The 27,176-nt window shown below is 48.8% G+C and overlaps 1 protein-coding gene across 1 annotated transcript; it reads right to left on the bottom strand.

Moving 5' to 3' along the window:
• Window positions 1-5,974: 5,974 nt before the first annotated feature.
• Window positions 5,975-26,652, bottom strand: MX2 (MX dynamin like GTPase 2). The gene is given in 16 exon segments (XM_033856098.2): window positions 5,975-8,301; window positions 9,307-9,456; window positions 9,459-9,563; window positions 10,573-10,583; window positions 11,387-11,434; window positions 11,437-11,527; window positions 11,830-11,952; window positions 14,981-14,987; window positions 15,517-15,715; window positions 17,604-17,742; window positions 19,067-19,248; window positions 20,995-21,017; window positions 21,019-21,124; window positions 22,473-22,665; window positions 23,267-23,567; window positions 26,147-26,652. Coding segments are annotated over 15 exon segments (1,794 nt in total). The 5' UTR covers window positions 23,444-23,567; window positions 26,147-26,652; the 3' UTR covers window positions 5,975-8,061.
• Between the last annotated feature and the right edge of the window lie 524 nt (window positions 26,653-27,176).

Below are 27,176 nucleotides of genomic sequence, written 5' to 3'. Positions count from 1 at the left end.
ATCATCTTGCTTTGCCTGGCTCTGAGACCGTATTTGGTGTATCTCAGCGTCCTCCCTGTGTGCGCGTGCATCTCTTAGCCAAGATGGATTCTAGCAAAGAGGCCTATGGCTAGGGTGACATCACAGCTTTGGGATGCCATCTCCCTCCCTTTTTGACCCCCGAGGAGCCTTTCTGTGCGTGTGTAGTCAGGAAGTGTTACCGAGTCCAAGCTCGCTCTGCTCGCTGCGCACGACAGGCCAATAAATTGGGAGACAAGATGCTGAGGCAAGGAACAGGAACTTTATTCGGAAAGACGTCAGACCCAGAAGACGGTGGATTAGGGTCCCCAGAAAACCATCTTCCCGGAGTCTGGATGCCAGTTTCTTTTATAGAACAGAGAGGGGGAGGAGGTGAGGAAATAAAGTAAAAAGGCCATAAGTCTTGCAAAACATCTCCTGGTTTGGCCAGCCTCGGGGAGGGGATGTGTTCATTTCTTCTTTTCTGCAGCCATCCACAGGTGGACAGGTCAGGGCATCTCCCTGTGAGCTGAACAAAGGCACTTTGGTTTAACATTCCGGCAGAGGGGCAGGGTTCCCCGAGGCAGGCCCTTATGTATGCCTATAGCTTTCGACAGAACAAAAGCAGTGGAAAGCAAAGGGCAAAGTGAAAGAAACAGATCCAACCTGGAGTCAGATTTTGTTCTTCTCTGTTGCATTATCACTGCACCATTGATTGGAGAGAATATCCCTCCCCCAGCCCACCTCCACCCCAGTGTGGAATCTTAGGGGAAGGGAGGGGAGGGAGTGATAATGGAGCAGGTCGCTGTGGGGCTCCTGGGCACAAAAGCCTTTCTGTGTCCCCCATCTCTTGATTACAGAAAATAGGTTTCATTCAGCCTCCATGACCTTCCCTGAGTTCCAACTGGGCAGCTTCAAACTGATGCTAATCAGGGAAGGGAGGGGATGTGAGACAAGGAAGGAACAGTCAAGAGAAACAACAGTGCAGCCTTGGGGCAGGGTCCTGGTTCCCACCAAGGGATGCACACAACAATATCTTCGAGCTGTTTTGCAGGTACTGAGACCCCCACCAGGTGGGAAGAAGTTAACTGTGTGCTGCCCATAAGCATGTAGCCCCCAGACCTGTTGGAACCAGAAGGTTGGTGATGCTGACTCCCACTTACCACCAACCAATCAGAAGAAAGTCCACCAGCTGATCACGCCCACTTTGAACCATTACTATAAAACTTCTCACTACCCCCTCCAGGTTGGGATACACAGTTTTGAGGGCATTAGCGCGCTATGGCCCCTTTTGCCTGGCAAAGCAATAAACCTGTTCTTTTCTACTTCACCCAAAACTCTGTCTTCAAAAATTAATTCAGTGTTGGGGTAGAGAAGCTGGATTTGACTTCAGGAGGGATCGTGTTCAAGCACAGGCAGATCCCCAGACTTTGATCAAAGCAGATTTCCCCTGTAGGAGCAGGTCTGCAGTGCCCAGAGGCAGAGGAGAAAGGAAGGTCCCACAGGTAAGGTATGCTGTGAGAGACTTAATATACACACAGTCAATGGTCAGACCATCTATGAAAACAGAAGGCTGAAAACAGAACAGGCTGAAGCAAACCGCCCAGGAAACCAGTCCACTGTTAACAGCAGCCAACCAAGGAAGACAGCCTGCCTTAGGCCAATGTGTAGGAAGTCAGAAAGCTACCTACCAACAGTCCAGGAAGCCAAACAATAACTCTTGTAACAATTAGCCCCAAATGACCGGGTTTTTTTTTTTACCAAACCAGGTCTGTTTGCAGCAGAGAAAGAGCTTATTCACAAGACGGTCAAGCGTGGGGAAGGGAGAACAAGTCTCAGACCTGCCTCCCGGAAGGCATGGAGGTTCAGATATTTAGAGTTGGGGAAAGGTGACTGGAAGTGGGGGAAAAGGTGAGGTAATCAGTGTCTTGCGCAGGCGCATCTGGGTTACATGGGTCGGCTATGAAATTATTCAGAACCTATAAGTTGAGCGTTATGTTTTATTTGGTGGGAAGTTTTAGAACTTCACGCCTGGGAGGCAGCATTTCAAGTAACCCTGAGAGAACTGCTCCAAGGAGGTGAGGGGGCAGCTAGGATATATGGGAGTTTTGCAACAAAGGACAGGTAGTAGGAACAAATGATTACTGTTAATAAAAGAAAACTAGATACCTCAAGTTAAGGAATTTAGTGCTTTTCTATGTATGGGAAGATGCGAGAGTCTGGGCTCACTGAAATCATTCCTTTGATGTGCACCTCAGCTATTTGGGGCCAGTATCCTGTGTTTTATATCCTCAGGTCCCTCAGGGCTCACCAGCTCACCATAGGCTGTGGCTGCCATTGCTGACGACTGTGACACCCTTTGTTTACTGACACGGCAGCAAATATTCCATTTATCACTGGTTTCTGCATATTCACAACGGAGGCGCATAACATGATGGGAGGGTGGAGTTTTCCAGCCCTCTGGCCTCCAAAGGCCATATGTTGGACACCTGCACAAGCCCAGGTTTAGGGTCAGTGGTCCCAACCAGCCTTAGCTGGCTCACACTGTACGGGACCTGAGCCAAGTTCCGGTAGAACAACTGGGCTATGTGTAGCTGGGAAGGTGTGCAATCAAAGAGAAAAAGAAAGGGAGGGAGGGAGGGAGGGAGGAAGGAAGGAAGGAAACTAAAGGCTGCTTAATTGGCGAAGGCAGTTTACAAGCTGAGGGGTTTTGACAAGCTACCCCCTATCTGGTGTTCTGCAAGGCAGGCTCGAGAATTCCTGTTAGCTATCAGTTTCTGTCAAATCTAGGGGGGCATGGTTTCAATTTGGTTACTACGAAACTTCTAGGCGGTGTTTGGGGGGCTCCGAGGAGCTCTGGTTCTTCATGTCTCAGCACAGAAAGAACTCAGCCAGAGGCAGAGTGATAGGTAAGAAGTGATGTCTTAGAATAGGACACTTGTGAGGCTTACAAGCAGGTGGATGAGAGCTTTCTGCTCCCCAAGAAGTTAGTGGGCTACAGTTTTATAATCATAGGGAAAGTGGGGAGGGGGAAAAGGGCACCTTCTTCCTCATTCTTGAGTAGACGTCACGCTTCCATCATCAGCTCCACCTCCATGTCAGGTGGGGGAGTTTTCTTGTCCCTACCTGGTCAAGCCAGAACTGCCATGGCACAAGGGAAATGAGCAAAAAGGTGGTAGCATATGCTAAAAACGGTAAATCATCTCAGGTTTTAGTATAATGTCACTTTTCCCTATATATTTGTTTTTAGTGTGTGCAGAGGAGCAAGTCCTAGGAATGAATCATTAACTTACTGAGCTTACTGTGCAGGATGTGGGTCTCACGCCACCATTGTTTTATCATTTGGGGGCACGTCTCATGCTTCTGTTTCATGGTTTTGTTGCTAAACAAGCATACTTGATTTTGTGGTTAAGAAAACCTGCTTTCTTGGGCTTCCCTGGTGGTGCAATGGTTAAGAATCCACCTGCCAATGCAGCGGACACGGGTTTGAACCCTGGTCTGGGAAGATTCCACATGCCACGGAGCAACTAAGCCCGTGTACCACAACTACGGAGCCTGCGCTCTAGAGCCCACGAGCCACAACTACTGAGCCTGCGTGCCACAGCTACTGAAGCCCGTGCACCTAGAGCCCGTGCTCCGCAACAAGAGAAGCCACCGTAATGAGAAGTCCACGCACCGCAATGAAGAGTAGCCCCTGCTCGCCGCAACTAGAGAAAGCCCGCGTGCAGCATCGAAGACCCAACGCAGTCAAAAATAAATAAATTTAAAAATAAATAAATAAAATTAAAAACAAAAAAAGAAAACCTACATTCCTGATTGATCATTTACAGGGGTCTCCCAGACTTTTTTCTTTACTTATAATCCCCTAGTAGGATTAGCTATTTAAGCGCCTACTTTGTCCTTTTACTCTGTCCCTATCAAATAGAGTCCCTACTTTTTTGTCCCTACTTTTAATTTAGGACTCTAAAGAAAAAAATGTTGCCTGCCATTCCAGTTCTACAAGGATCAAGCCGTTGGTCCCCGTGCTTGCCCACCCACAGTGCACCTGAGGGGAATTCAGGATGGAGAAAAACGGGAGGCATACTGTGCTTTGGATCTACCAGCCCTTAGAGAGTTAAGATACCTACCTAAGGAAAAATTTCAAGGACCGCAGATTCTTGCATCTTCCCATACATAGAACAGCACTGAGATCATTAACTTAAGATATCTGTCCTTTGTGATTAGCAGTAATCTTTTTATGCTTGATGACATGTTTTTCCCAGCAAAAAAAGTTCACGAATATCCTGGCTCCTCCTTCACCTCTTCGGAGCAATCTCTCAGAGCAGTCTGAGCCTTCCTTTTTTTCCACTGTAAAGCTTTCCCACTCCTCTGCCTGCCGTTGAGTCTCTGACAAAATGTGAGTCCTGGTGGTGGGCCCGCTTGCTATAGCCAGCTGTGAATAAGTAACTTTGCTAGTTCTTGTGGACTAAGAATGCTGCCTGCCATCAGTAAACAAAGGATGTCACAGTCATCAGCGATTGCAGCTGCCCCAACAGTGAGCCCCGAAGGAACTCAGGATGGAAACGAGAAATACCCACCATCTAGCAGTCGTCAGACTGCAGCCATCCGACAGTGCAGCTTGTGACAGTGCACTGCACTAACAGTGCGGCTTGTGGAAACGCAGGATGAGAAAGCACAGGATGCTGGCCCCAGGTAGCTGAGGTGCGCATCAAGGGAATGATTCCAGTGAGCCTAGCCCCTTGCCTCTTCCCAAACATAGAAAAGAGCTAAATTCCTTAACTTGAGATATCTGGTTTTCTTGAATTAACAATCTTTTGACATTCCAACTACCTGCCCTTTGTTGCAAAATGTCCTGTGTATCCTGGTTTCCCCCGAACAGTTTTCTCAGCCTTTGTCTGAGATGCTGTCGCTCCAGGGTTGAAGTCCTAAGAATGTCCACCAAATAAACCATAACTCTCAACTTTTAGGTTGTGTTCTTTTTTTTTTTTCCCATCTACATTCTCATTTGGGTAGTCTTCCTTTATTTCCACATTTGTTATGAACAAACCCCAGATCCACAGTAGCATTGGAGGAGGAAACGTGTGTGTGTGTGTGTGTGTGTGTGTGTGTGTGTGTGTGTGTGTGTGTGTGAGTGAGCCTGGGATAAGAAGGAAGAGCAGGGAACATGTCTGTTTCTTTATTCCTGTGTTTTGTTCAAGGAGTATTCTCCATGGATGTAGGGGTGGGTGTGGCAATGTCCAAATCCTGTTTGCTCCGCCTCCTGCTGAGCTGGACCACATTTCCCAGCCTGCCTTGCAGTTAGGTGTGGCCACAGGCCTGATGTCTGCCCACGGAGGGTAGGAGTAGTGATGTACACTACTCCCAGGCCTAGCTCCTGGAAACCTTCCTTGCAATCCTCACCAATCTCTCTTGCCTCACCTGCTGGCCAGAAGTAGAGGGTGTGGTGGAGGATCAAAGGCCACTGAGTTGGTGGGGTCACTAGGTGGGAGGAGGCTGGTGCCCTAAGGGACAGTGTGGCTCCGAACCCTGCCAAGCCACCTTGGATCACTGTGATGTGAGCAGGAAGCACCCTTGGATTGTGTTAAGCTGTGCAGATCTTAAGGTGTTTGTCGAGAAGTTAGCTCCATGCTTTGACCTGTTGGAAAGCCAGGTGTAGTGGCTTTGTTACCGAACTCAGATTTGACTGCTCACTGCTCAGAAGTCAGTATTCAAGAGGCAAATATTGGCAGAAAGGAAAGTTGCTTTAATCGGAGCCCCAGGAAACTCATACACCTGGCTCCAAGCATCTTCCCTGGATACCTCGCACCTAGGTTTTGGGATCAGTCCTGAGATGGTAAATGAGAAGCTTTGGTTGAGGCTGTGTATGTGTACACATGAGTGGAATGTATTAAACATTTAGGGGAAGCTTTGACTATACAATTTATGAAACAAATAATAAACATCAGATTTTATTTTTCTCAGAATTGCTTGTTCACAACAGCATTTATTTTATGAAGGGATTTGATTCTTTTCTTCAGCTCTGCTACTATTTGTACATGTGACCCAATTCATAAAATGAGGGGGAAAAGACAAAAAGAAAAAAAGTATGATACCTAAAGTGAAACCAGTGTTTTGTCTTTTAAATTTTCTTCTCATAATCTTTAGGTTCAACATTACGAAAGTTCTTTAAAATCAGAGTAACTTTGTGAGACAAGGATTCCCACTTTTGCTGCTTTTATTCAACATAGTATTGGAAGTTCTAGCCAGAGAAGTTAGGCAAGATACAGAAATAAAAGGCATCCAAGTCAAAAATGAAGGAGTGAAATAATCTCTGTTCACAGATGATATGACCTTATATGTAGAAAACCATAAATAGTCCACAAAACTGTTATAACTAGTAATGAATTCAACAAAGTAGCAAGATATAAAATCAACACATAAAAATGAGTTGCATTTATGTAAACTAATGATGAACAATCTGAAAAGGAAATTAAGAAAGCAATTTCATTTACAATAGCATCAAAAAGAACAAAATACTTGGTAACTAACTAAGGAATTGAAAGACTTGTACACTGAAAACTACAAAATATTGCTTAAAGAAATTACAGAAGACACAAATAAATGGAAAAACATCCTATGTTCATGGATTGAGAGACTTAATACTGTTAAGATGCAAATACTACCCAAAGCTATCTATGGATTCAGTGCAATTTCTATCAAAATTCCAATGACATTTTTTTGCAAAGATAGAAAAACTCATCCTAAAATTCATATGGAATTTCAAGAGACCCTGAATAGCCAAAAAAAACAAACAAACAAACAAACAAAAAAAACCCATGAAGAAAAGAACAAAGCTGGAGGACTCACACTTCCTGATTTCAAAACTTACGACAAATCTACAATTATCAAAACAGTGTGGTAATGTCATAAAGACAGTCATATAGACCAATGCAATAGAACAGAGCCCAGAAACAAGTCCTTGCATATATGGTCAAATGATTTTTGACAAGAGTGCCAAGATCAATAGGGAAAGAACAGTCGTTTCAAAAAATGGTGCTGGGCAGACTGGATATGCATATGCCAAAGGACTCTTATCTAACACCATATACAAAAATTGTCAAAAAGTATCAAAGAACTAAACATAAGAACTGGCTGGAAGAGCTTTAGAATTGAGGGCTTCTCGACAGACCTAGAGGTAAAGAAAAAAAGAGCTCTTTGTTGGAGGGAAAAATTGCTGGCATGTTTGAACACCTGCTTTGGGACTCACAGTTTGTAGAAATGGTTTCACTTAACCTTCCTAAAATTCCTGTGAGGTCATTAGCTTAGTTCGAAGAAGAAAATAAAATTAACCTTAATCCTCCAATCTAGAGATGACCACTGGTGTGAAGCTCTATGCTTTTTAAAAAAATGTTTTTCCTTATTAAATTTCTCTTTAAGACTTAACACAGCAATGGAGTTCACTGCAATTAGAGAAACTACAAATTAAAAATAATATCACTCAGCCTCTTTTCTCCCGGGGGGCTGGGAAACACCATCGCAGCAAATGATGGGAAGAAGGTGGCATGGCATGACTGAATTTGTCAGAAAGTGACCAGCTAAGGGACACCATTCCAAACAACCAAAGTCTGGATTTAAGCCATAGCCTCAGGTAATCTCCATCATTCATTGGTTCAATGAGATATTTATTAAGTGGCTACTATGCTCCAGGCACCATGCGAGATTCTGGAAATACAAAAGCATATGAACTGACCTTACCTTTCTGAGGTCTCATAGTCTAATGCAGAGGGGTGAAAAATTAACAAAGAATGACAGCAGTATTTAAGAATGCTGTACCTGGGGGCTCTGGGGCCCAAGGGCTGGAGAGCGCCCTCTTTACAGAGGACAAGGAAGACCTCCCGGTGGAGGTGACAGCTCTGTGGGTCGCGGGACTTCAGATATAAACTCTGGTGCTGAGTGCAGCACAGTGAAGATGGACACAGACGGCAACAGAAAAGTCTGGCCCCCAATGAGACACCACTTCCTGTACCAACTCCCTTACAGTCACGCGCATAGCAAAACCCAGCAGCGCTGGTGTTCTTTTGGGATTTACCACTTTAACTGGGGGAATTCGTAGAGAGCGCGCCGTGCCTGAGCCAGCCGGTAACTTTTCTCCCTAAGGAATCTCCTCTGGGCTGTCGTGTCACTCTGTTCTTGAAGCAGCCAGGAATAGTACTGTTTTTCCTGTAGTATCTGCATCGTGGCTTTCTGTAAGTAATCACCATGCTCTTGGAGCATAAAATACTGAATTATGAATGGGATCGGGTTGGCGAGACGTTTGCCGGTTTCCTGGAAGAGGGGATAAGAAGGGTCAGCTGGAGGGGTCTGGGCCCAAGGCCTGTGGCTGCAGAGAAAAGTTCTTGGATGCATGCACGGTCTACTTGCTGAGTCCTGGTGTCCCGTCCACCTCCACGCCAGCGGTCAGTACCAAACCAAGGGAAGGATCGATTTGGGTGGCCCAATTTTCCCTGCCCAGGTATTCCCTCTGGCATGAAGAACCCACCTGTAGGCTAGCAAACCCATACCACGTTCTAGACATCCCAGCCTTTCTGGGAGCTCCTCCCCCACCCCCGCTTCTCCTCCCAGAAGGGACCTCCCAGCTGTGAACCCTGGGTCCCATCTGGGAGCCGATCGGGACCTGTGTCAGCGCTCGCCTCATTCCCTCCTTTCCTCAGCATCTCCAGTTTGCCTGACAGCTGGACCCCACACCTGGGTAACTCTACTTTCTATTATCGAGAAAGGGCTTCAGGAGTTGGGCTTCTTTGCAGTTTAAAAGCTACCTCCTTCTCTATGCGCCCTAATACTTTAGTCCACGGATGGAGTGTTAGAAACCACGAAGCCGACTGGGTTGCAAAATCTAGGGAAAGCCTTTTTCATTCCCACTTTGTGGACCTCGCAAGTTTGAGGCACTTCAGGAGCCAAGAGCCTTCTGAACTATGAAGGGAAGCTAAACCATAACCAGTCAAGTTAGCGCTTTGCTGTATTCTGATAATAGTAATTTTGTACTTTATGCATAGCACAAAATACAAAGAACTTTGGAGATGGAATTAATTTTGAGTACATTCTCTGCTCCATGAGAAACCTGATTTGGGGGCAAATTAAAAGTGCTTTGGGAAGGTTACTATAAAACTATAATGAGATAATATATGAGTAGTTTTTCACAGCCAAAGGGCTTGGTACACAGCAGTGTGGTCTCTCCCCTCCTTGCTCAGCTAAGCAGCTGTCAACGGGGTTACCCCGCTCTCTGCTCGGCCGGGACCGCAGTGCACTGTCCCTGTACCCCTACATGCTCACCGAGAAACACGCATTCAGGTGGACCCAAATCTCCACAGTGGAGGAAAATGAAGGCGGATCATTTAAAAGGGGCGATTTCGACTGAAGATTCTGTGGAGGCGTTCCCACTGGGTTAAAGATCTCTTCTCAGACTCTGTTCAGAACCACACGCTGTGAATCTGATCTTGACAATAAATCAATTGCTCCATCCTGAACTGAAGCCGGGTCAGATTTTCTGCTGTTTCCGCTTGTTTTGCTTTTATGTCTTCAATCTTCTTCTGGTTGAATAAGAAAGAGAAACACATTACTTCTCTTTTTCTCCCTCCACCCCCCGCCACGTTGCTTAAACAGCCTAGGAAGTACTATTATGTTGAACACGGAGTTAAAAATAATCCGAGGTCAAAGAAGGCCTGCGACTTAAATGGCGATTTTCAGGAGCTCCCCCTTCACCCTCTACTGCTGTCCTCACCTGTTCTATCCTGTGACTCTGCCCCTTGCCTGTGCCAGGCTCGCCTTCTCTACTGCCGGTCTGTGTGTGTGTTTGTTTAGTATACTTGCTGCCAAAGGGAGCACACGCCTGTTCCTTTTCTCTGCCCCGACCTCCATCGCCTCCCACACCCCCGTCTTTCTGGTTCCTCCATTATGGTTTATTCTACATTTTCACGCCCATCACTCTTGTCTCTGTAGTTGGCTTGAATCCAAGCATTCAAGAATGTCTCCAGGGCTAATGAGCACAGTGGGATAACAGCTCCCTATCTGTGTTTCCCAGAAATCCTGCGACTCCCATGTCACCTACACGGTCAAAGGCATCCCGGGAAAGGGAGAGAGGACATAGTGGAATGGGTTCACTTCTTGGCTTTTGAGTTTCAAATGGACTTTTGTGCATTGAAGGCAGAGACAGTAATTTGAGAGAAGAGAGAAACTGTGAGCTTCACAAGGGCAGGTTTTCCTTCTTTTTTAGGCGTGTATGTGGCCAAAACCACGTATGTGACAACACCCCACCCCCACCTTGCAGATTTGGGGCCTGAGGCTAGAAGCGGGCTATGCACCACTTCCCAAGAGGAGTTTCACGGGAGGACACAAGACCCTTGGTTCTGATGTGGCTCAGGAGAACAGGGTACAGACCCCGGGGGAGTGCGTCTGGGTGGGTGTCGTGTAGCCGTGCCCAGACCTTAGTCATCCCAGGACGGCACAGGGGGCAGAGGCCCTTGGACTTTCTCGGCCACAGAGCGGCCTGTGTTTGCAGCAGAGCGCTCTGAGCCCTGGCAGGGCTGGGGAAGCGCCCACGAGGGCCAGCCCTGTAGTCGGGAGCATGGAGCGTCCAGGGGACCAACCACGAAGGCCCAGGAAGGACGCATACATCTTGCAGGCTGCCAGCCTGGAGGAATGGTGATCAAGGACCAGGCACGTCACCTAACCCGGGGCTCAGACACAGCCCCTGGGATAGCTGGAGACGTGTGATTTGTTTTCCACCAACTGGCCAAGGAGGTGTTTCAGTTGAGAGTCATCAACCCAAGAAAGAAGTTGAATGTTTATAATTGGGAGGGAAAAAATCTGATTAATTAAATGAAAATAGAAACTCAGGAATTCTTATGGCACGTACAGCTCTCCCAAGAATACACCCAGACTACAGCTGGAGGACGCCTACCATGGAAGGAATAGTGCTGTTTTTATCACGTGCCAAAACAAAGACGCACACACACACGCACGCACGCACCACGGGCACACACCCTATTGGCATTTGGGCTGAAGCAGAATGGAAGTTGGAATTCTGCCAGGGGAAGCAAGGAGTTTCTTGTCAAAGCATTGACCTCTCTGGTCTTGGATTAGGGGTGAAGAGGAGGGAAGAGCCGGGGTAAGTGAAATTGCCTCGCCTCGGAACAAAGGAGCAGAAGAAAGCTGGAAGTAGGTGGTGGAATCGTCTTCTATTGAATTGGTGAGGTCAGCGCACCACACTGGTGGGTGGGAAGCTGTTACAGATACTAAGGGGTCCCTCGTGTGGGCACAGTCAGCTCTTCGCACACTTTTCATGTGCCGGAAGTAGCTTCTGGTCTTGGTAAACATGATGCTGCTTTTGCGGGAACCCTGTCCCCAGACTTACCTTTTTGGGTATTGGCTGCAAGTATGAGTATCCAGTGTTTAAACTCCTTCTGATTTTGTTATATAAGCGGGACTCTTTCTCCTTTACAATTTCTTCTCCTTCTATTAACTTTTCAATGTCCTGATTAAACACCTTAATTTTCTGAAAAATGAGATAAAAGCATCATTCTGGGCTGTAATCATATCACAGAGCTGGGATCTGGGACAGCTGAGTGTGGTGTGGGACCCGGGCTTTCAAAGGGGTCCAATGACCCACCAGCCACTTCATCCCCCAGGTGAGACCCAGAGAGGGCAGGGCAGGGCTCCCGCAAGCCACAGACGGGGAAGCTCGCATATAGGGAGGGCCACCACAAGATGTGCAGGGCCACCAGGAAGGATGCGACCATCTAAGGAGAAGCCAGTTTCTGTGCCCGAGGGTCACACGGGGTCCCCGGTAATCTTCACCTCAATCAGAAAGAACATTTTATAGGCTTCGTTGCTGGGGAGGTTATCTCCACACTGGCGCAGCTCCTCTGTCGCCCTCTGGTGACTCTCCTTTATTTGATTCTCTAACAAAGGGAGCAATTTCTGAACAACAGAAGAGCAAACAATGAAAGGCTGCAGCTTGATGAAATTAGCTGACAAATTTTTTGGGTGTACGGGCAGAGTCTCATTTGAGAGCATTTGAGGGGATCCGGAATTTCTATTATTGTGTGAAGCTTGTTGAGATGGACCCCTGTTAAGAGCTCAAGAAGGGCTTTGGATGCAATGCTATGCACTACAGCTTCAACCATCTGGTGTCAAGAACTTTGCAGTTCTGTCAAGTGACCAGAGCGGGGAGGAATCAGATGGGGGCCAGTTTTTGTTTTTGTTTTTTTGCTGTGTTTGGCTCAGTGCTTTTCATTGAGAGAAGAAGTATCCTTGTGCTGACTTTAAAAAATGCACAACATGAACAATGTGAGTGAAGTTTTATTTGGGGCAAAATGAGGACTATAGCCCGGGAGACAGCATCTCAGAGAGCTCTGAGAAACTGCCCCAAAGAGTTAGGGGGGTTGGTCAGTACCTATGTGGTTTTGGTGAAGGGAGAGTCCATGCAATCAACAACATGTTTTTTGCAGAAGGTTCTGCTCGTCTCGTGAAGGTTACTGCTAGTCACGAGGAGCAGACGTCACCATGAAGGATTTTAGTGCTTTTCTAGATATGAGGAGATACAAGAATTGGGCTCATAAAGTCTTCTGAGACTATCTAACCATCTGAAGACCTGTTCTGCGAGTTTTTCCCAGAGCACAGAGTGCCTTATTCCTGATCTCCACCCTGAACTCCTTTCAGGAGGTGTTGAAGGTCGGCAACTACAACGGCTCATGATTTAATCCTTGTAGAGGCAGATGGCAAGTACCAGTTTGTAGCTGATGCTTGAATATAATGGAAGACTTCTTTAGCAAAATGTTATGTTGGTGCTCATTTGAGCATTACAAACTGAGAAATGGTGCTTTGGTAGAAGCTATGTCTGTGTGTCGCTGTCAGGCTGGGTACAGTCCTAAGCAGTCAACGTTGCTAACAACAATTTAACAAACAGGAAGAGCAGGAAGGATGCAGAGAGGCACCAAGGAGGGTTATCTTTGGGCCAAGCATCATTCCAAGCCCTTCACGTCGCAGTGAAGCCCTGCACCACGGTACAAAGCATGTGTCTTCATTGCCTCTTTTTCACAAGAGAGGAACCTTAGGCTCAGAGAGCCAAATTGCTTGATATCATTGCTGAGCTGGTAAGCAGTAGAGTTCCACTTTGCATCCCGTTCACTACCTTTACAGCCCAAGCAGGTAAACACTACAGGTAAAGACACCTGTGTGAATGACGCTGGTGCAGCCAGCCAGGCAGGATGAGCTCACTGAAATTTAGATGCAGTTTGTGGATAAGGGTACCAAGAAGTTGATAAGGTCTAAGCCTCTCTCTCTCTCTCTCTCTCTCTCTCCAGTTTGTATTTGTATCTCTAGGCAGAAATGTATTAATTTTTTCCCTGATATTTCAAATTATCATAATTGAGTCTTGATATAAATTTTTTAAATTAATTTAAAATAGTACAAAACTTAAATTCAAAATTGTAAATGAAATATTTAAATGTTGAGAACTATGTTATGAAAAAATTATCAAAATGCAAAGTGTTTTTGCAGAAAGGATGTTTTTCTCAATTAGACACTTCACATCTTTTAGGATGGTATTATCAAAAAAACAAAAGACAAGTGTTGGCAAAGATGTGGAGAAATTGGAGCCCTTGTATACTGTTGATGGGAATTCAAAATGGTGCAGCCACTATGGAAAGCAGTAAGAAAGTATCTTAAAAAATTAAAAATGGGACTACCATATGATCCAGCAATCTCACTTCTGGGCATTTATTCAAAAGAATTGAAATCAAGATCTCAAAGAGATATTAGCACTCCTGTGTTCATTGTAGCACCATTCACAATAGCCAAGATGTGGAAACACGTAAATGTTCATGGAAAGGTAAATGGATAAACACTGTGGTAGATATATGCAATAGAATATAATTCAGCCTTTAAAAAGAAGGAAAGTTTGCAACATGTGACAACATGAGTGAACCTTGAGAACATTATGCTAAGTGAAATAAGCCTGTCCCAGAAAGACAAACACTACATAATTCCGTTCACGTGAGCTATCTAAAACTCGCGCAATCAGGGAGTGGGCATGGTGGTTGCCAGGTGTTGGGGGGAGGAAGAAATGAGGACTTGCTAACCAAAGGGCAAAAAGTTTCTGTTATGAAAGATAAGTAAGCTCCAGAGCTCTGCTGAAAAATATGGTGCCGATAGTTAACAGTACTGCATTGTTCACTTAGACTTTTGTTAGGAGGGTGGACCTCACGATAAATGTTCTTTCCACAATAAAATTAAATTAAAAAAAAATGTTTACACGGTGCTTACTAAGCGCCTATGATTCTAAGGGCTTTACAAATATTTAATCATTGAACAACCAACTTTAAAGAAAGGCAAATGCACCAGAAGGTTAAGTAGCTCGCCCAGGGTCACGTACCAGGTGGTCTGGTTGCTAAGTGTTTGCTGTTAACAGAAATTCACGAAGGACCCAGTAGGATCATTTTTCTAGTGCTACTGTGAGTGCCTTTCCTGCAAGGGCTGAGTCCCAGCGTGTGGGCACACAAGGATTAAATCTCAGATGTTCAACAACAAAGCACTTCAGCACACTTTTTTATCCAAGACTTAACTTCCCCAGACACCTTGAACAGTGGTTTTCAAAGTGTGGTCCCTGGGTCAGCAACGTCGACTTTAACTGGGAACTTGAGACATAAATTTTGGGACCACACCCCAGACCTCAGAAACTCCCGGACAGGGCACAGCCAGCTGGATTTTAACAAACTCTCTCGCAGATTCCGCTGCTCCCTCGGGGTTGAGAACCATGGGTGTGATTATTACAGAATCTTCTCTCTGTTTGGTGAGCAGAGTTTTCTCTCCCTGGGACCCCTAACACTACTGAAAAATGATCTGTTTCTTCCATTCAGGGCAGGAGCAGAGAGGAACAAGGAACCAGGGTGGTATGTATAGAGCGCTGGCCAGAACATGTGCGTGTGGCATATTATTTAATCCTAACCGCAATCCTGTGAAGAATTAGCAGGATGAGAAAGCAAAAACTCAGCGAGGCTGAGTCATCTCCCAAGGGCACAGAGCAAGTAGCAAACCTGGTCTGCAAAAATTCACCATCTTCCCACCGTCTCTCCTTAAAGCAAGAGTGACCTCTATATCTTATTACCCTTCTCCCCCTGGATTTGCTGTTCAGGAACAGCAAGTTCCTAAATAAAGTGAAAGGAAAAGAGTACCCCATTCAACGGGAAACATCCCAGTGTTTTGCAAGATTTTGTGGGACTCAAATGAGAAAGCAAGTGAAAACATTTTGAGAAAACGAAGTGTGCTCTGCCTTGTGAAATATATACCCTATTACAATTTTTCATCAGAGTCCAAGAAGAAATGGTTTCTTTAAGTAAGCCAATAACTTTAACACCGAAATAAAGACGAGGGTAGGTTATGCTCATTGTATAATTTTTATATATAATTTGGTAGTCATCTAGGCCAATTCCGGTAGGCGGGGCTGCTTTCCATGGAGTCCAAGGTTGTCCTAAAGAACCTTACCTGAAGTGCGGATGTGTTTGAAAGAACATCATTTCCTCCTTGGTTGCTTCGGCCAAGCTCAGCTTGTTTGTGACCTCCTGCTGACCCCGACACTTCACTATCATATAACCTCTCTTGAGATGGTATGTGAGGTCCTGCATGACTTTCAGGACACCTTTCTCAGCGCCCTTGTCCACTAGATCTGGTTTGGTCAGGATTCCTGTGAGGTGATTAGAGAAGGGCACTGGAGAGGTTGTTCTCTACTCAAATATATGGAATGCTGCTAGGCTACGGGATCTTTTATTGGCCATGATCAGCAAAGCCTCCTGCAGCCCTGATGGCCCAGTGCCTGACAGCCCGTTCATTCATTCATCCCATCGTCACTCCTCTTACTTGTACTTTTCTTCACTCACCCATTCACTCAGCTCATGAACTGCCTTGTGTAATTCATGTAACAAATGTCTCTTGGGTGGTTGCTGGGTGCCAGACACTTAGGCAACATACATCATCAGAACCGACCCACTCCATCACCATGCTTCCCAAAACACGTCATCCCCTACTGTAAGGAGGGCCTGTGCCCTCTCTCTAATGTCTCCTGTCGCAGACTCACTCTGCCTCTTCTGGTGGGTACCCCCTTCGACGTCCTCCCTCCTTCCTCTCTCATGTTCCTGCCCTCACTCCTTCCTGCTCACATTGGACCAGAAGCTTTGATTTCCAAGTGACTGTGTTCTTGATGGACACTTGGTTTGCTTCCACATTTAGGCTGTTGTGAATAAGGCTGCTGTGCACGTGAGTGTATATTGCATTTCCTTTTTAAACCTAGCACACCGTTCTCTATTTCTGTACTTGACCCTAGAATGCATGGAAAGTTTGCATTGATGTTATAATGCTGTTTGGAATATACTGAGGTCAGACTGTGTATACTCTATGGTTATAGTACTTAGCTGAATTTATAACAATAATAGCTAATACTGAGCAAGAACTTTTGGTTATTAGAGTGTGTGGCTAATGAGAAGAACAGAAAACTATTACTGGTGTTATTCAATTGCTATGGAGACACTGATATCCAAATAGATCAATCTACTGAACAGATGATATTGTCTTCTGTGGTCGTCAATAAGACATCCCTAATGACTTCTAACTGCACAATGACTCATGACCCCAAACCTGAGTTTTTTCTCTGGTTCAATGTGCTCTAGACACCTGTAGAAGTCAGCAGCTAACAGGGCACAAGTGTAGTCTGGCATATAATAACACATTACACTTGAGCTGTATTCCCTTAGCGTTATTTTTATCCTAACTGGAAAACTAGGCATTTGTTGAGGAAAAAGTGGAAAAGGCAATGATATACTGAGTATCCATTTAGTAGAGGAAAATGACTTGCAAATTTTCAGGAAGGCAAACTCAACGGGTAGGTGAAGTGATTGGGAGAGAAGTGATATTGAATAATAATATTAAAAATTTTTAAATAGCAGCTATTATTTTCCCAAGGATATGTAGCCAGTAAGTGGTAGAACAAGGATTCAAACCCAGGATTAAACCAAGTCCCCTATAATGCCTTCCAGAGTGACTTTTTTTTAAAAAAAAAGAAATTTAAGGGAACCCATCTGCCCCAGGAAGCATTCTGCTTGAATATAAATTCTGCAGACACCTGTGCTCCAAGGTAAGCCTGGAAGTATGTTCCCTGAGCATGTTCATACAGGACCTGGGAAAGTCTTTTCCATGCACCAGGGACTCACAAGAACTTTACCTGTGGAACTGCAGAGCTGATGGGTCACTTTCTCCTTTCTGGACCACTGTGGGAGAACAAATAAGGCATTTCTCCTCCCCCATCCAGAATGGTTCAAGAATGCAAATAAGCGATGATAGGAAGGAGGGCAAAGAACCTCCAAATGTTGGCCACACATCTAACCCTGACTGTCAGTGAGGGTGACCCATCTGCTGTGCTCGACTCCACCCCGAGCCCATGGAGCTTCCCTGAGAACCGCACTTGGATCTAAGGCAGGATGTGGGTGCCTGTAACAGAGCTACCTTCCAGGACCTTCTAAATATATGAGGGGTCTCCCCCTGGCTTCCTGTCCTCTAGAAGCTTGGTTCTTTCTTCTTACCTATGGTCCTGTCTCCATCGGGGTCCACCTCCTGAGCCATGCTCAGTGCCTCCGTGGTGGCGATGTCCACGTTGCAGGGGACCACCACGAAGCTGATTGTCTGCTGCCTCTGGATGTACTTTTTGATAAGTGCCTTGATCTGATGCCAAGGAATAACAAAGGAGGAACACGTCTCTGGTCACCCAAGAGCACGGCTAGACATCTCAGAGCATGACCCAGTTTTTACACTTCTGGGCTTTGACTTAGCCTGTCCCCTTCCTCTGGAATGTCCACCCATTGCCCTTATTGAGCTCTCTGTTGATGTCCTACTTATCCTCCAAAGCTCATCACTGATGTTTCTTCTTTTTCAAAGACTCCCTGATTCCTATGGCTAGATGAGACCCCTCCTTCATCGACAGATCTTCCCTGTGACACTCCTGAGATTATGGCAGGAAGAAGCAGCGTGCTCTGACCCCAGGCAAGCATCTTTCTCATACCCTAGGAAGTCCCACCTGTTTGCTGAATGAAGTGGGGTAAGAAGTGTGGAATTAGTCCCTTAACGCAGTAAGGAAAATGACCTAACTACACTGCTCCTAGAGAGACAGAGAATGGTGATTTGGATATAGGAAGAAAGAGTAATTTAACTGCCCAACACAGTGGAGCTAGCAGAGACCTCATCCAGAAAGGACTGACACAATCCTAGTTGGGCTATTGTTGAGTTCCCAACACCGGAAGTGCCTCCCGTCAAAGGGAGGAGGGCAGTTAAGTGACCCCAGTCCTAGGGCAGGAGGGTATCACCTTCTCCCCATCCTCCACCTTGTCCCTTTACACCCTGGACCCCAAGCCCGCTCCTGAGACCATCCTTGTCTCCTTGGCCTCTGTGTGAGCTGGCTGGCAAAGGATTGACACGGCTGCTCTTGGGGTGAACCCAGCCCAAAGATCATGTGTGACTCTGGCATCCCAGTGACGACTGTGTCCTCAGGCAACCTTAGGGGGCAAGGTCTTTGGCAAAGAAGCCCAGGGCTCAGTGGCTGTCGGTTTGTACTGGGTCACTGCTGGTCTGCAGTTCTCATTCCTGTGCGTTGTGCCTTTCTGCCCCTGATCAGAGATAACAGTCTGAGTTCCGATTGACTTACGTAGCGTTAGTTTAAAAAACTGTTGCCAAAATTGGCAGATCCCCTGTAAAAATCCAATTTCTGGCTTCTTTTAAATATCGGGATAGTGGTAACACTGGGCCAACATTCTCACAGGACAACATTGGGCAGGGTGTCAATACCTATACACCTCCAGTGCCACGGAGTCAACTTCTCCTGTTTCCATGACCTTTCAGGCCCTTGTCAGAATCTGAGTTATGAGGCCCCAGCCCTAGATGGTCCTACCCCAGCCTCCTCCCCAGCTACTCAGAGTGAGGGCTGGGAAGGTGCACCAGAGCCCTTGGGGCTGCCGGCAGAGACCTCAGAAGTCTCCCGAACTTAGCGTGGGACCCATTCCCGAGTTCCAGAAAGGCGCATCTGCAGTCCGACATCATGGGGCTGGTTTCCCACGGCCACCCTGGTGATGCCGGGAAGATCAAGGAGGGTCAGATCTAGAACCTGAGGGGAGGTGATCTCCAGACCAATGAGCTCGTGGCTAATGCCAACTCCATTCCCAGCTACGGCATCCTGGGCTACAGAGACCGAGAGGAGAAAAACCGAGAGTCCAAATGAACAACCCAACTTAGCAGAAGCAGTGAAACCTGTGGGCAGCTACATATTTCAGCTATATTTGGGGACAGCCCTGATGTGAGAAATAGGCAGGGAACTTAGGGCACAGCCCTGATTAATTGCCTGATTCTCTAGAGATAGAAGTTGGGGTGGGGGGATGACAGCCAGGCTGTTCCTCTGTAAACTTTTCCTGCCTTAATTATCATTCAGGGTCACGACCTAAGATACGAGTTTGTAACTTTGTACTGAAGTGTACCATACAGTACCGGAGAGTACCCATTGTCTTAAGCAGGTGGCTTGGTGAGTTTCACAGGCTGGACCCTGTATTAGTGCTTATAGCCGAGGGCTCTTCCTTTTCATTACCATGTGTTATTCCACCCTGTGCCTCGATCCAGTCTACTGTTGATGGACAGTGGGTGGTTTCCAATGGGGGGCGGGGGTGGCGATCACAAGGGTGCTGCTATGAAAATTCTGGAAGCTGACTTTTGGTGCACCTTTTGGCTGGGGGTGTACTCAGGACTGGAGTTTGGGGGCATCATGGGGTGGGCACACCTCCAGCCTGAGTGGACATTGTGCCAGTTTTCCGAAGTGGTTACAGCAACGTGCCCTCCCATCAGCAGTGGAGCAGCGTTCCAAGACACTATTCTAAAGAAGCTCATTATACATCCTTACACAGAACGTTCACCCAAGCTGGCACCCATGGTGCCGTCCTAGTCTTGCCCGCAGAGCTCATGGCTAGAGAGAGTCTGGGCAGATCTGGACAGGGCTGCAGGATGTGCCGGGCACGAGGCAGCCCAGGACAGGCATGGCCGGCACAGAGGGTGCAGAACTTTTATTATCGGAAGCTAGGAAACTTGCCAATCGAGGGTCTCAAGAAGTTTCTGTTCTGAGGTGTGGATGCTAGAATTGGGGCAGTACGTCTCTATTTGGGGAGGGATCCCTCTGGTGAACCAGCTGAGACAACAGGCTTCTCGGGGTGCTGAGCCCACAGAGTCATGTAAAAACCCCAGCCTGAGATGCTAAGTTTATTGCTTAGTAAGGAAGAAGCCCAGCTCCCTGGAACGGGAGCTGTGGCTGTAGAGTTTCCTGTTATGATCAGGGTTGATTTCCGCCTGCCCGGCTGCGCCCAGCTTGAGAGCAGGAAGGGGGAGAAGCCCGGGGGAGGGGTGGGCATGCTCAGGGACCTAGGGGGCAGGGTTGCGAGGGGGTGACCTCCAGGGTCCCCTCTGAGCAGGTACAGAAGTGGATTCCAGGAGCAACTGAGGCTTTTGCTCATTCTATGCTTACCGAAGGCTAATCTCAACTGTTAGCTATGCTTCCAGAAATGATGGGTGGGTGGGGTCAGCGATGGGGGAAGCTGCCTTGGATGGGGACAGGGACGTGGCCACAGGCAAGCAGCCACATTAGGTTGGAGCAGCTCCTTGGGACACACATACCCGGCAGTGACCAGGGTAGCTGGGGCCAGGGGTCCTGTAGGGGACACTTCCCAGAGGAGGGGCAGGTAAACTGAGACCCAAAGAAAGAGTAGGAATTAGGCAGGCATGGACGAGGGACGGCATGTGAGGGACGGCATTTGAGGCAGGGACACTGGCACGTGGAAAAGCCTGGAAAGGAGAGACGGGTGCCTGCTGTGGAGCTGGAGAGGCCCCAATGACCGATGATGACTGGGGCTAGAAGGAGCCGACCTGTAGCCGCCCGCGGGGCCCTACCTTTACGTATTTCCCTCTCCACCCGAGGGGTCTTGCACCTGGAGCTCCGTCTTCCGGCAGCTGATTCTCCCTGTCCACTTGCACTCCTGCTTTGTCAGTTTCAGCACCCGCGGACACCTGGTTATGATTCCTGAGACTTTCCCAGACATCCTGTTTCCCTTAAAAAGAAGCGTTCACACGTGCCCTTGGCTCTTATTCTCCCCGGTGTCCCCCAGAGGCCTCATCTGAAATCTCTAGGGCCTAGGTACAGAAATCTCCAAGCCCCATCACTTTCCCCCGGGCCCTAGAAAGGCCTGGGGCATGGTCCGGGTGGAAGCCCAGGGCCCGGACAGGCAGGCTGTGAAGCGGTGAGATCCGCCTGACCCTGTCCGGCCCCTCCAAGCCTCTCCCGTTCGGGTGTGGAGGTAGCACACAGCACTGTCCCACAAGGCAGGTATGTCCAGGGCTACCTGCCTGCCTCACAAGACTGCCACGGCCACACTGGCCTCCAGACTCTCTGCTCTGTTGTTTCTCTTCCCAAAATGCTGAACCCAGGGCGGAGGGGAGGAGCCCTGTCCCCACTCTGACTCCATCACATGTCAGGCACTGGGGCTGGTGGGAATCTCACAGGAGACTCTGGAGTAAAGGACCAGCTGCCTGTAGTCAGGAGGAGGCACAGGCCGGGGCGCTCTTCCTGGGGGCTGTGCAGGGTCCTGGCAGCCCTCCGGCATCCCCACTCCCTCCGCTGTGCCCAGGGGGCAGCCCTGGCCCCCTGGGTTCTGGTTGGGTTTGGCCGATGGGCAGTGCTGGCAGGAGATGGGAATGAGGGAGGGAACCAGGATAGGGGAACCTCTACCCACTACAGGATGCCATCTCTTTCCTTGTTTTTTTCCTTTATAATTATTTTATTAAATCAGAAATGTACAACAGCTTTTTAACTCTACACACACTTTAAAAATGTTTAAAGGAAACAGGGACTTCCCTGGCGGTCCAGTGGTTAAGACTGCACTTCCATCGCAGGGAGTGTGGGTTCAATCCCCGGTTGGGGAACTAGATCCTGCATGCTGCACAGCATGGCCAAACAAACAGATGTTTTTAAAGGAAACATTGTGTCTTATCACACCATGATCCTGGCTAATAGCTTCTCAAAGCGTTGAGAAAATTCTTCAAAAAGACTTCACATGTTACCTGAAACTCACAAATTAACAAGATCAAAGAAGAAATGCTTCTACAAGGTTAGAAAGATGACTAGAAAGAAACCGACTGATACAGGCTCAGCGATGACTACTGACAGGTGAAAGAGGACTCAGAAACTAGGGGCAGCAGGAACACCCAGGGCCCTGCCCCCCGGCCCCCCGGCCCACACCACGCACTCCAGACGCAGCCGTCCAGGGCCTGTGGGAGCTGCCCTCCCGGGGGCCTTCCCAGCGACCTCTCCTGAGCCCACTGGTCCCCGGGATGCCTTGTGGCTTGCAGGAGGCTGGCCCGGCAGAGCTTACCGCTGCCTCTGGGAAGGGCGACCCCCTATAGCGCCTCCAGCACGGAGCTCTTGCCCGAGCTCTGGTCCCCAGTGACAGCGATGGCGGGCAGGGCCAGGCCCTGCTCCACGCCCAGAGCCCGCAGGGAGTCGATGAGGTCAATGCAGGGCCGCACCTTCTCCTCGTACTGGTTGTACAGGTTGTTCTCAAGCCCCTGGAAGAGACACAACAGACTGCCCGGTCTTGGCCTCCGATGGGGCTCCCACCACCTTCGGGAATTTGTGGCCGAATTAGAAACAGGAGGGATGAGAGGTGGATCGGGATGTGCCTGTAGGGAGGCCCCTGTGCTCTCGTCCTGTGGAGGATTTGCTTCTGCTGCTGGGGGGAATATTTGGCTAGGGTTGGAGATGGAGATGGAGACAGGCAGAGACAGGCCATCTGGCGCCAGGGGGCAGGCGTTCCCAGCTGGAGGGGGGAGAGGAATGGGCCCACGGCTGCTGAGCTGGGGTGGGGTGGGGAAGGCAGTCTGGCAGTGATGACAGCGTTAGTCATAGCTGGAGGCAAAGCTCCCAGGAAGGAGACCCCAGCACAGGGAACGGAGCCCCCAGATTCATGTCCAGGAAGGCCATTGCTGCCCCCAGAGACTGTATCTGTCCCTGGTGCTTGTTGGAAGTGCCCAGGAGAGAGGCGGACACTAGTTGTGCACCTGGGGCTGGACCAGACTCGCAGGTTTTATTTCCCGCCTTTACCCGCCCCCACAACCCCCGGGGGCTGCTGGGATGCACCCTTCCTGGCCATACCTGCAACCGACTTACCTTTGACGTCTGCCCGTCCCTGTTTCCTCCTGGCTGCTGGTGGTTCAAATTCAGCAGATTGAAGCCCTTGGCGAGGAAAACCGGGTCCTTTCCTCTCCCCTGCCAGTTTGGGGGGTACATCATCTGCCCAGGTGCTGCGCTCGGTGGCAGTAGTGGCTGCTGCTGGAAGGAATTCATTTCTTCTTTGGGACAGTGTTGGGAGGAAACTGAGCTGCATGTAGGGCTTAGGCACCAGCTGTCTCCTGGGAAGCTGGTGGGTGCGGTCACCACTGCTCAGCACCTCCGATATTCCTGGCAAGCTCTACAAAGACACAAGTTGGGAACGTGGCCAAACGTTCCCCAGCAGACCTCCCCAGGGCTGCATTTTTTCCGGCTCTGCCTCGCCCAGCCCCGTACAACCCACCCTCTGCACACAGGGGAGGCCAGGAGCCCAGCAGAGGCCCCGTCTGCAAGAGGGGCAGATGGCAACACACAGGCGCAGAGCACAAGAGGGGTCTCCATGGGCCCCCAGGGCCTGGGGACGAGTGAACTCCACGCTTCCACAGGAGAGTTTGAATGTCCCGCTGTTACTTCTGATGGGCTCCATGTCACCTGAGGTTCAGGACTGGACAGGAGACTGACCGTAAGGTGCAGAGAGATGACAGGCAGCCCGTCCTGGGTCCGTCTGAAGCCAATCTCTGCCCTGCCATCATTGTTTCTCACACAGACTAGGTCAGGCTGCTGGGGGGCCTGGGAGAAATGGTTGATTGGGTCTCTTGCTTCTCCACGGGGCCTGTAATCAGGTCGTCTGCACCCTAGAAAGAGCTGGCGGTATTGAGTGCCGGCCTCACCTAGCGCTGCTCTAAGATGCTCATTTCATTTTCACAACAACCCTACGTGTTAGCTGCCAATCTTCATTTCTCCAGGTCAAGAAGCTGAAGCGCAGAGGTCCAGTTACTGGCCTAAGTCAGGGCCCAGAGGCCAGCCAGCGGCTCTGGGTCATGAACCCTTTCCTGCTGTGACCTCCACCGGGAGCAGAGTGGATACAGCGAGTGGAATGGTTCCCCCCCGCCCCACCAAATGCATGTCCACCTGGACATGTGGATGTGACCTTATTTGGAAAAAGGTCACTTGCAGATGTAACTGATAAGAATTTGGAGATGAGGGTGGGCCCGAAATCCAAGAAGAGACAGGCAGAGAGGATTTGAGACCCAGAGACCCACGGCCAGAGGGCGACAGAGACAGAGATTGGAGGGAGGCTACCCCAAGCCGAGGAACCCCAAGGGGGGCAGGAACCCCAGAAGCTGGGATAGAGGCCTGGAAGGGATCCTCCCTCACACTTCCAGGAGGAACTAATTCTGCCGATGCCTCGACCTGGAACTTCCGGCCTCCGGAACCAGGAGAGAATAAATGTCTTGTTTTTTGCGTCCGAGTTTGGGGAATTTTTTATGCCAGCCCCAGGGCACTAACCAGTGGGGAGGATTGGAGTCTTGAGGTGGCCCCTCCCCCGTAGCTGGCCTTTGGGGCGTCCACTGGTACCCCGTGCCCAGCTGTGGTCCTGCAGTCCAGCCCTCCGTCCGTCCCCTCTCCTCGACAGCGGCCCCTGTGCACACACTGTGGCCCTTTTCCTTCTAAACTCCTGGTCTCATCGTGTCACTGCCCTTTCTAAAAACCTCTGTCATGTTTTCTTTCAGAACAGAGCTCCTAAAACATTTGGTCGTAACCTACTTTTCATATTTCATAGCACCTCTGAATGCCGGGCCGAACAGTTTGTCTTCCTCAGTCTGCACATACGCACATTCACAACCTTGTGTGTGCCACTGACCTGTTTTTAAAAATGAGGGTGATTTGTTCATTCATTCAACAAGTATGCTTTGAGGACCGATATGGGCTGAATCACGTCCCCAAGTTCCTGTGTTGGAGTCCTATCCCCCAGGACCTGAGTGTGTCTGTACTGGAGATATGGCCTTTAAAGGGGAGATTGAGGTAAAAAGAAGCCACTAGGGTGGGTCCTAATCCAATCTGACTGTCTTTATGAAAAGAGGGGATTAGGACCCAGAGGTGCACAGAGGAAAGAGCTCGTGAAGACACGGGGAGAAGACGGCCGTCTACACACCCAGGAGAGAGGCCTCAGGAGAAACCAACCCTAATGACCCATTGATCTTGGACTCTTGGCCTCCAGACTGTGAGAAAATAAATTTCTGTTGTTTAAGTCACCCAGCCTGTGACACTTTGTTATGGTGTCCTGAGCAATCTAATACAAGGACCTACTATGTGCCAGGTAGTTCCTGCCATGGGGGTACAGTGGTGATCAAGACAGATAAAGTCCCTGCTTCTAGTATATACATTCTGTCAGGGACACCCCACAAACAAATAAGACAACCGACAATGATATAACCCCAGGTGACCATGAAGTGTCTGGAAGAAAGGTAGTGGCCTATAGAGCCAGGGGTCAGCTGTCAGGGGGTAGGGAGTCTGTTTGAGGGTGTGTCCGTGTACAGGAAATGAAGGAGCAGAGGAGCAAACATTTGAGGACCTGGGAGGAGCCTGGCAGAGGAAACATAAGTGCAAATGTCCTGAGGTCAGTATGAGCTCAGGGAACTGGGAGAAGCACCATTTTCTCCTGGGGGGCTCAGAAAGCCCAGCCCAGGGGCACCTCCTTTCTTGGGAGGGGGCTGGCCTCTCTGCCTCGTCCTGTCTGGGCTGTGCCCTGGCCTTTCCTGGCATTGTTAGGGCATTGTTAGGGCTGGACCTGACACTTGGGTGTGGGCTGGAAGAAGGCACTCTTCTGAGTGGGCAGCCCCACTGACCCAGAGACTGTAAGCGAAGGGGGATCCCCAGGTTTGGCCCTGCTCCCCGGGGAGCCCTGCGGAGGCTGTCAAGTGGAAGGAGCGCCCTTACCTCTGTGTTCAAATCCTAAGCCAGCACTTCTGTTCCCTCTTGTGGATGAAGGGCAGTGGGATCGCTCCGCACAAACTCACGAGTGAATTGGTTGGAAGGCCAGCCTCACAGCCAACCTGTCGGCCGATCCCAATGTTTGGGGCTGCGTGGGAACGATGCAGACACTACCTGGCCAGGAACCGCTGGCGCCTAGCCCTCGGAGCGCCCCGTGGCGTAAGCTAGCTTTAGAGGAAAGGGCTCTCAGACAGCCCCTCCCTCTGGTTGGGGACCAAAAATAAATCTGGATTTTTTCCAGCTGTTCTGTATCTTCCTGTTCTTCTGAATTTCTCTCAGTCCCCGTGGTTTAGCCTTTGATGTGTTCCGCATCTCACAGTCTCCCACGCTACCATATCCCCCAGTGAAATTCTTCGTTTTACAAAACACCTAGCCTTCCAGCAAGTATCAAGAGAAAATATGATCTCATGCAAAACATCTCTGCTTTTTTTTTTTTCATTAATAAAATTGCCCTAAAGGACGTATCCAGTGGAGTTCCCTGGTGGTCTAGTAGTTAGGATTCGGTGCTTTCACTGCTGTGTCCCAGGTTCAATCCCCAGTCGGGGAACAGAGATGAGTGGTGCGGCCCACCCTCTCCCCCCAAAAAAACCCATATCCAGGGATTTATTTAATCTCCTTAATATAAGGAACTTATAGTAAAATTATATTAACTTGCTTAATATAAAAACTCAGGAGATTACTTTGCAGAGGGCCCAGCTGGAGGAATTTGCGCTCCTGGTGGATCGAGTGCTTCTTTTTGTCAAAGAGGGAAAGAGACCCTCTGCCCCACGCAGCCCTGGCCTTGGGAGTGTGGAGGATCAGGCCGAGCTGTGGGCGGTCCTAGCTGCCGCAGGCTTGGCTTTGCGCCTCGGCTCCTGTCCCCAAGGCCTTAACAAAGATTATTCTCGTGTTATGGTTTGACTGTGGCACTTCAGAGCGGGGCATGAAAGAGCTAGTCTCGGGGAGCCTGTACGTCCTCTGCCTTTCTGGGGGGAGG

Source organism: Tursiops truncatus, chromosome 4 (genome assembly GCF_011762595.2).
Source record: "Tursiops truncatus isolate mTurTru1 chromosome 4, mTurTru1.mat.Y, whole genome shotgun sequence".
NCBI classification, from domain to species: domain Eukaryota; kingdom Metazoa; phylum Chordata; class Mammalia; order Artiodactyla; family Delphinidae; genus Tursiops; species Tursiops truncatus.
Note: the sequence above shows the minus strand (reverse complement) of the source record. Positions and strands in the feature narration are given on the sequence as shown.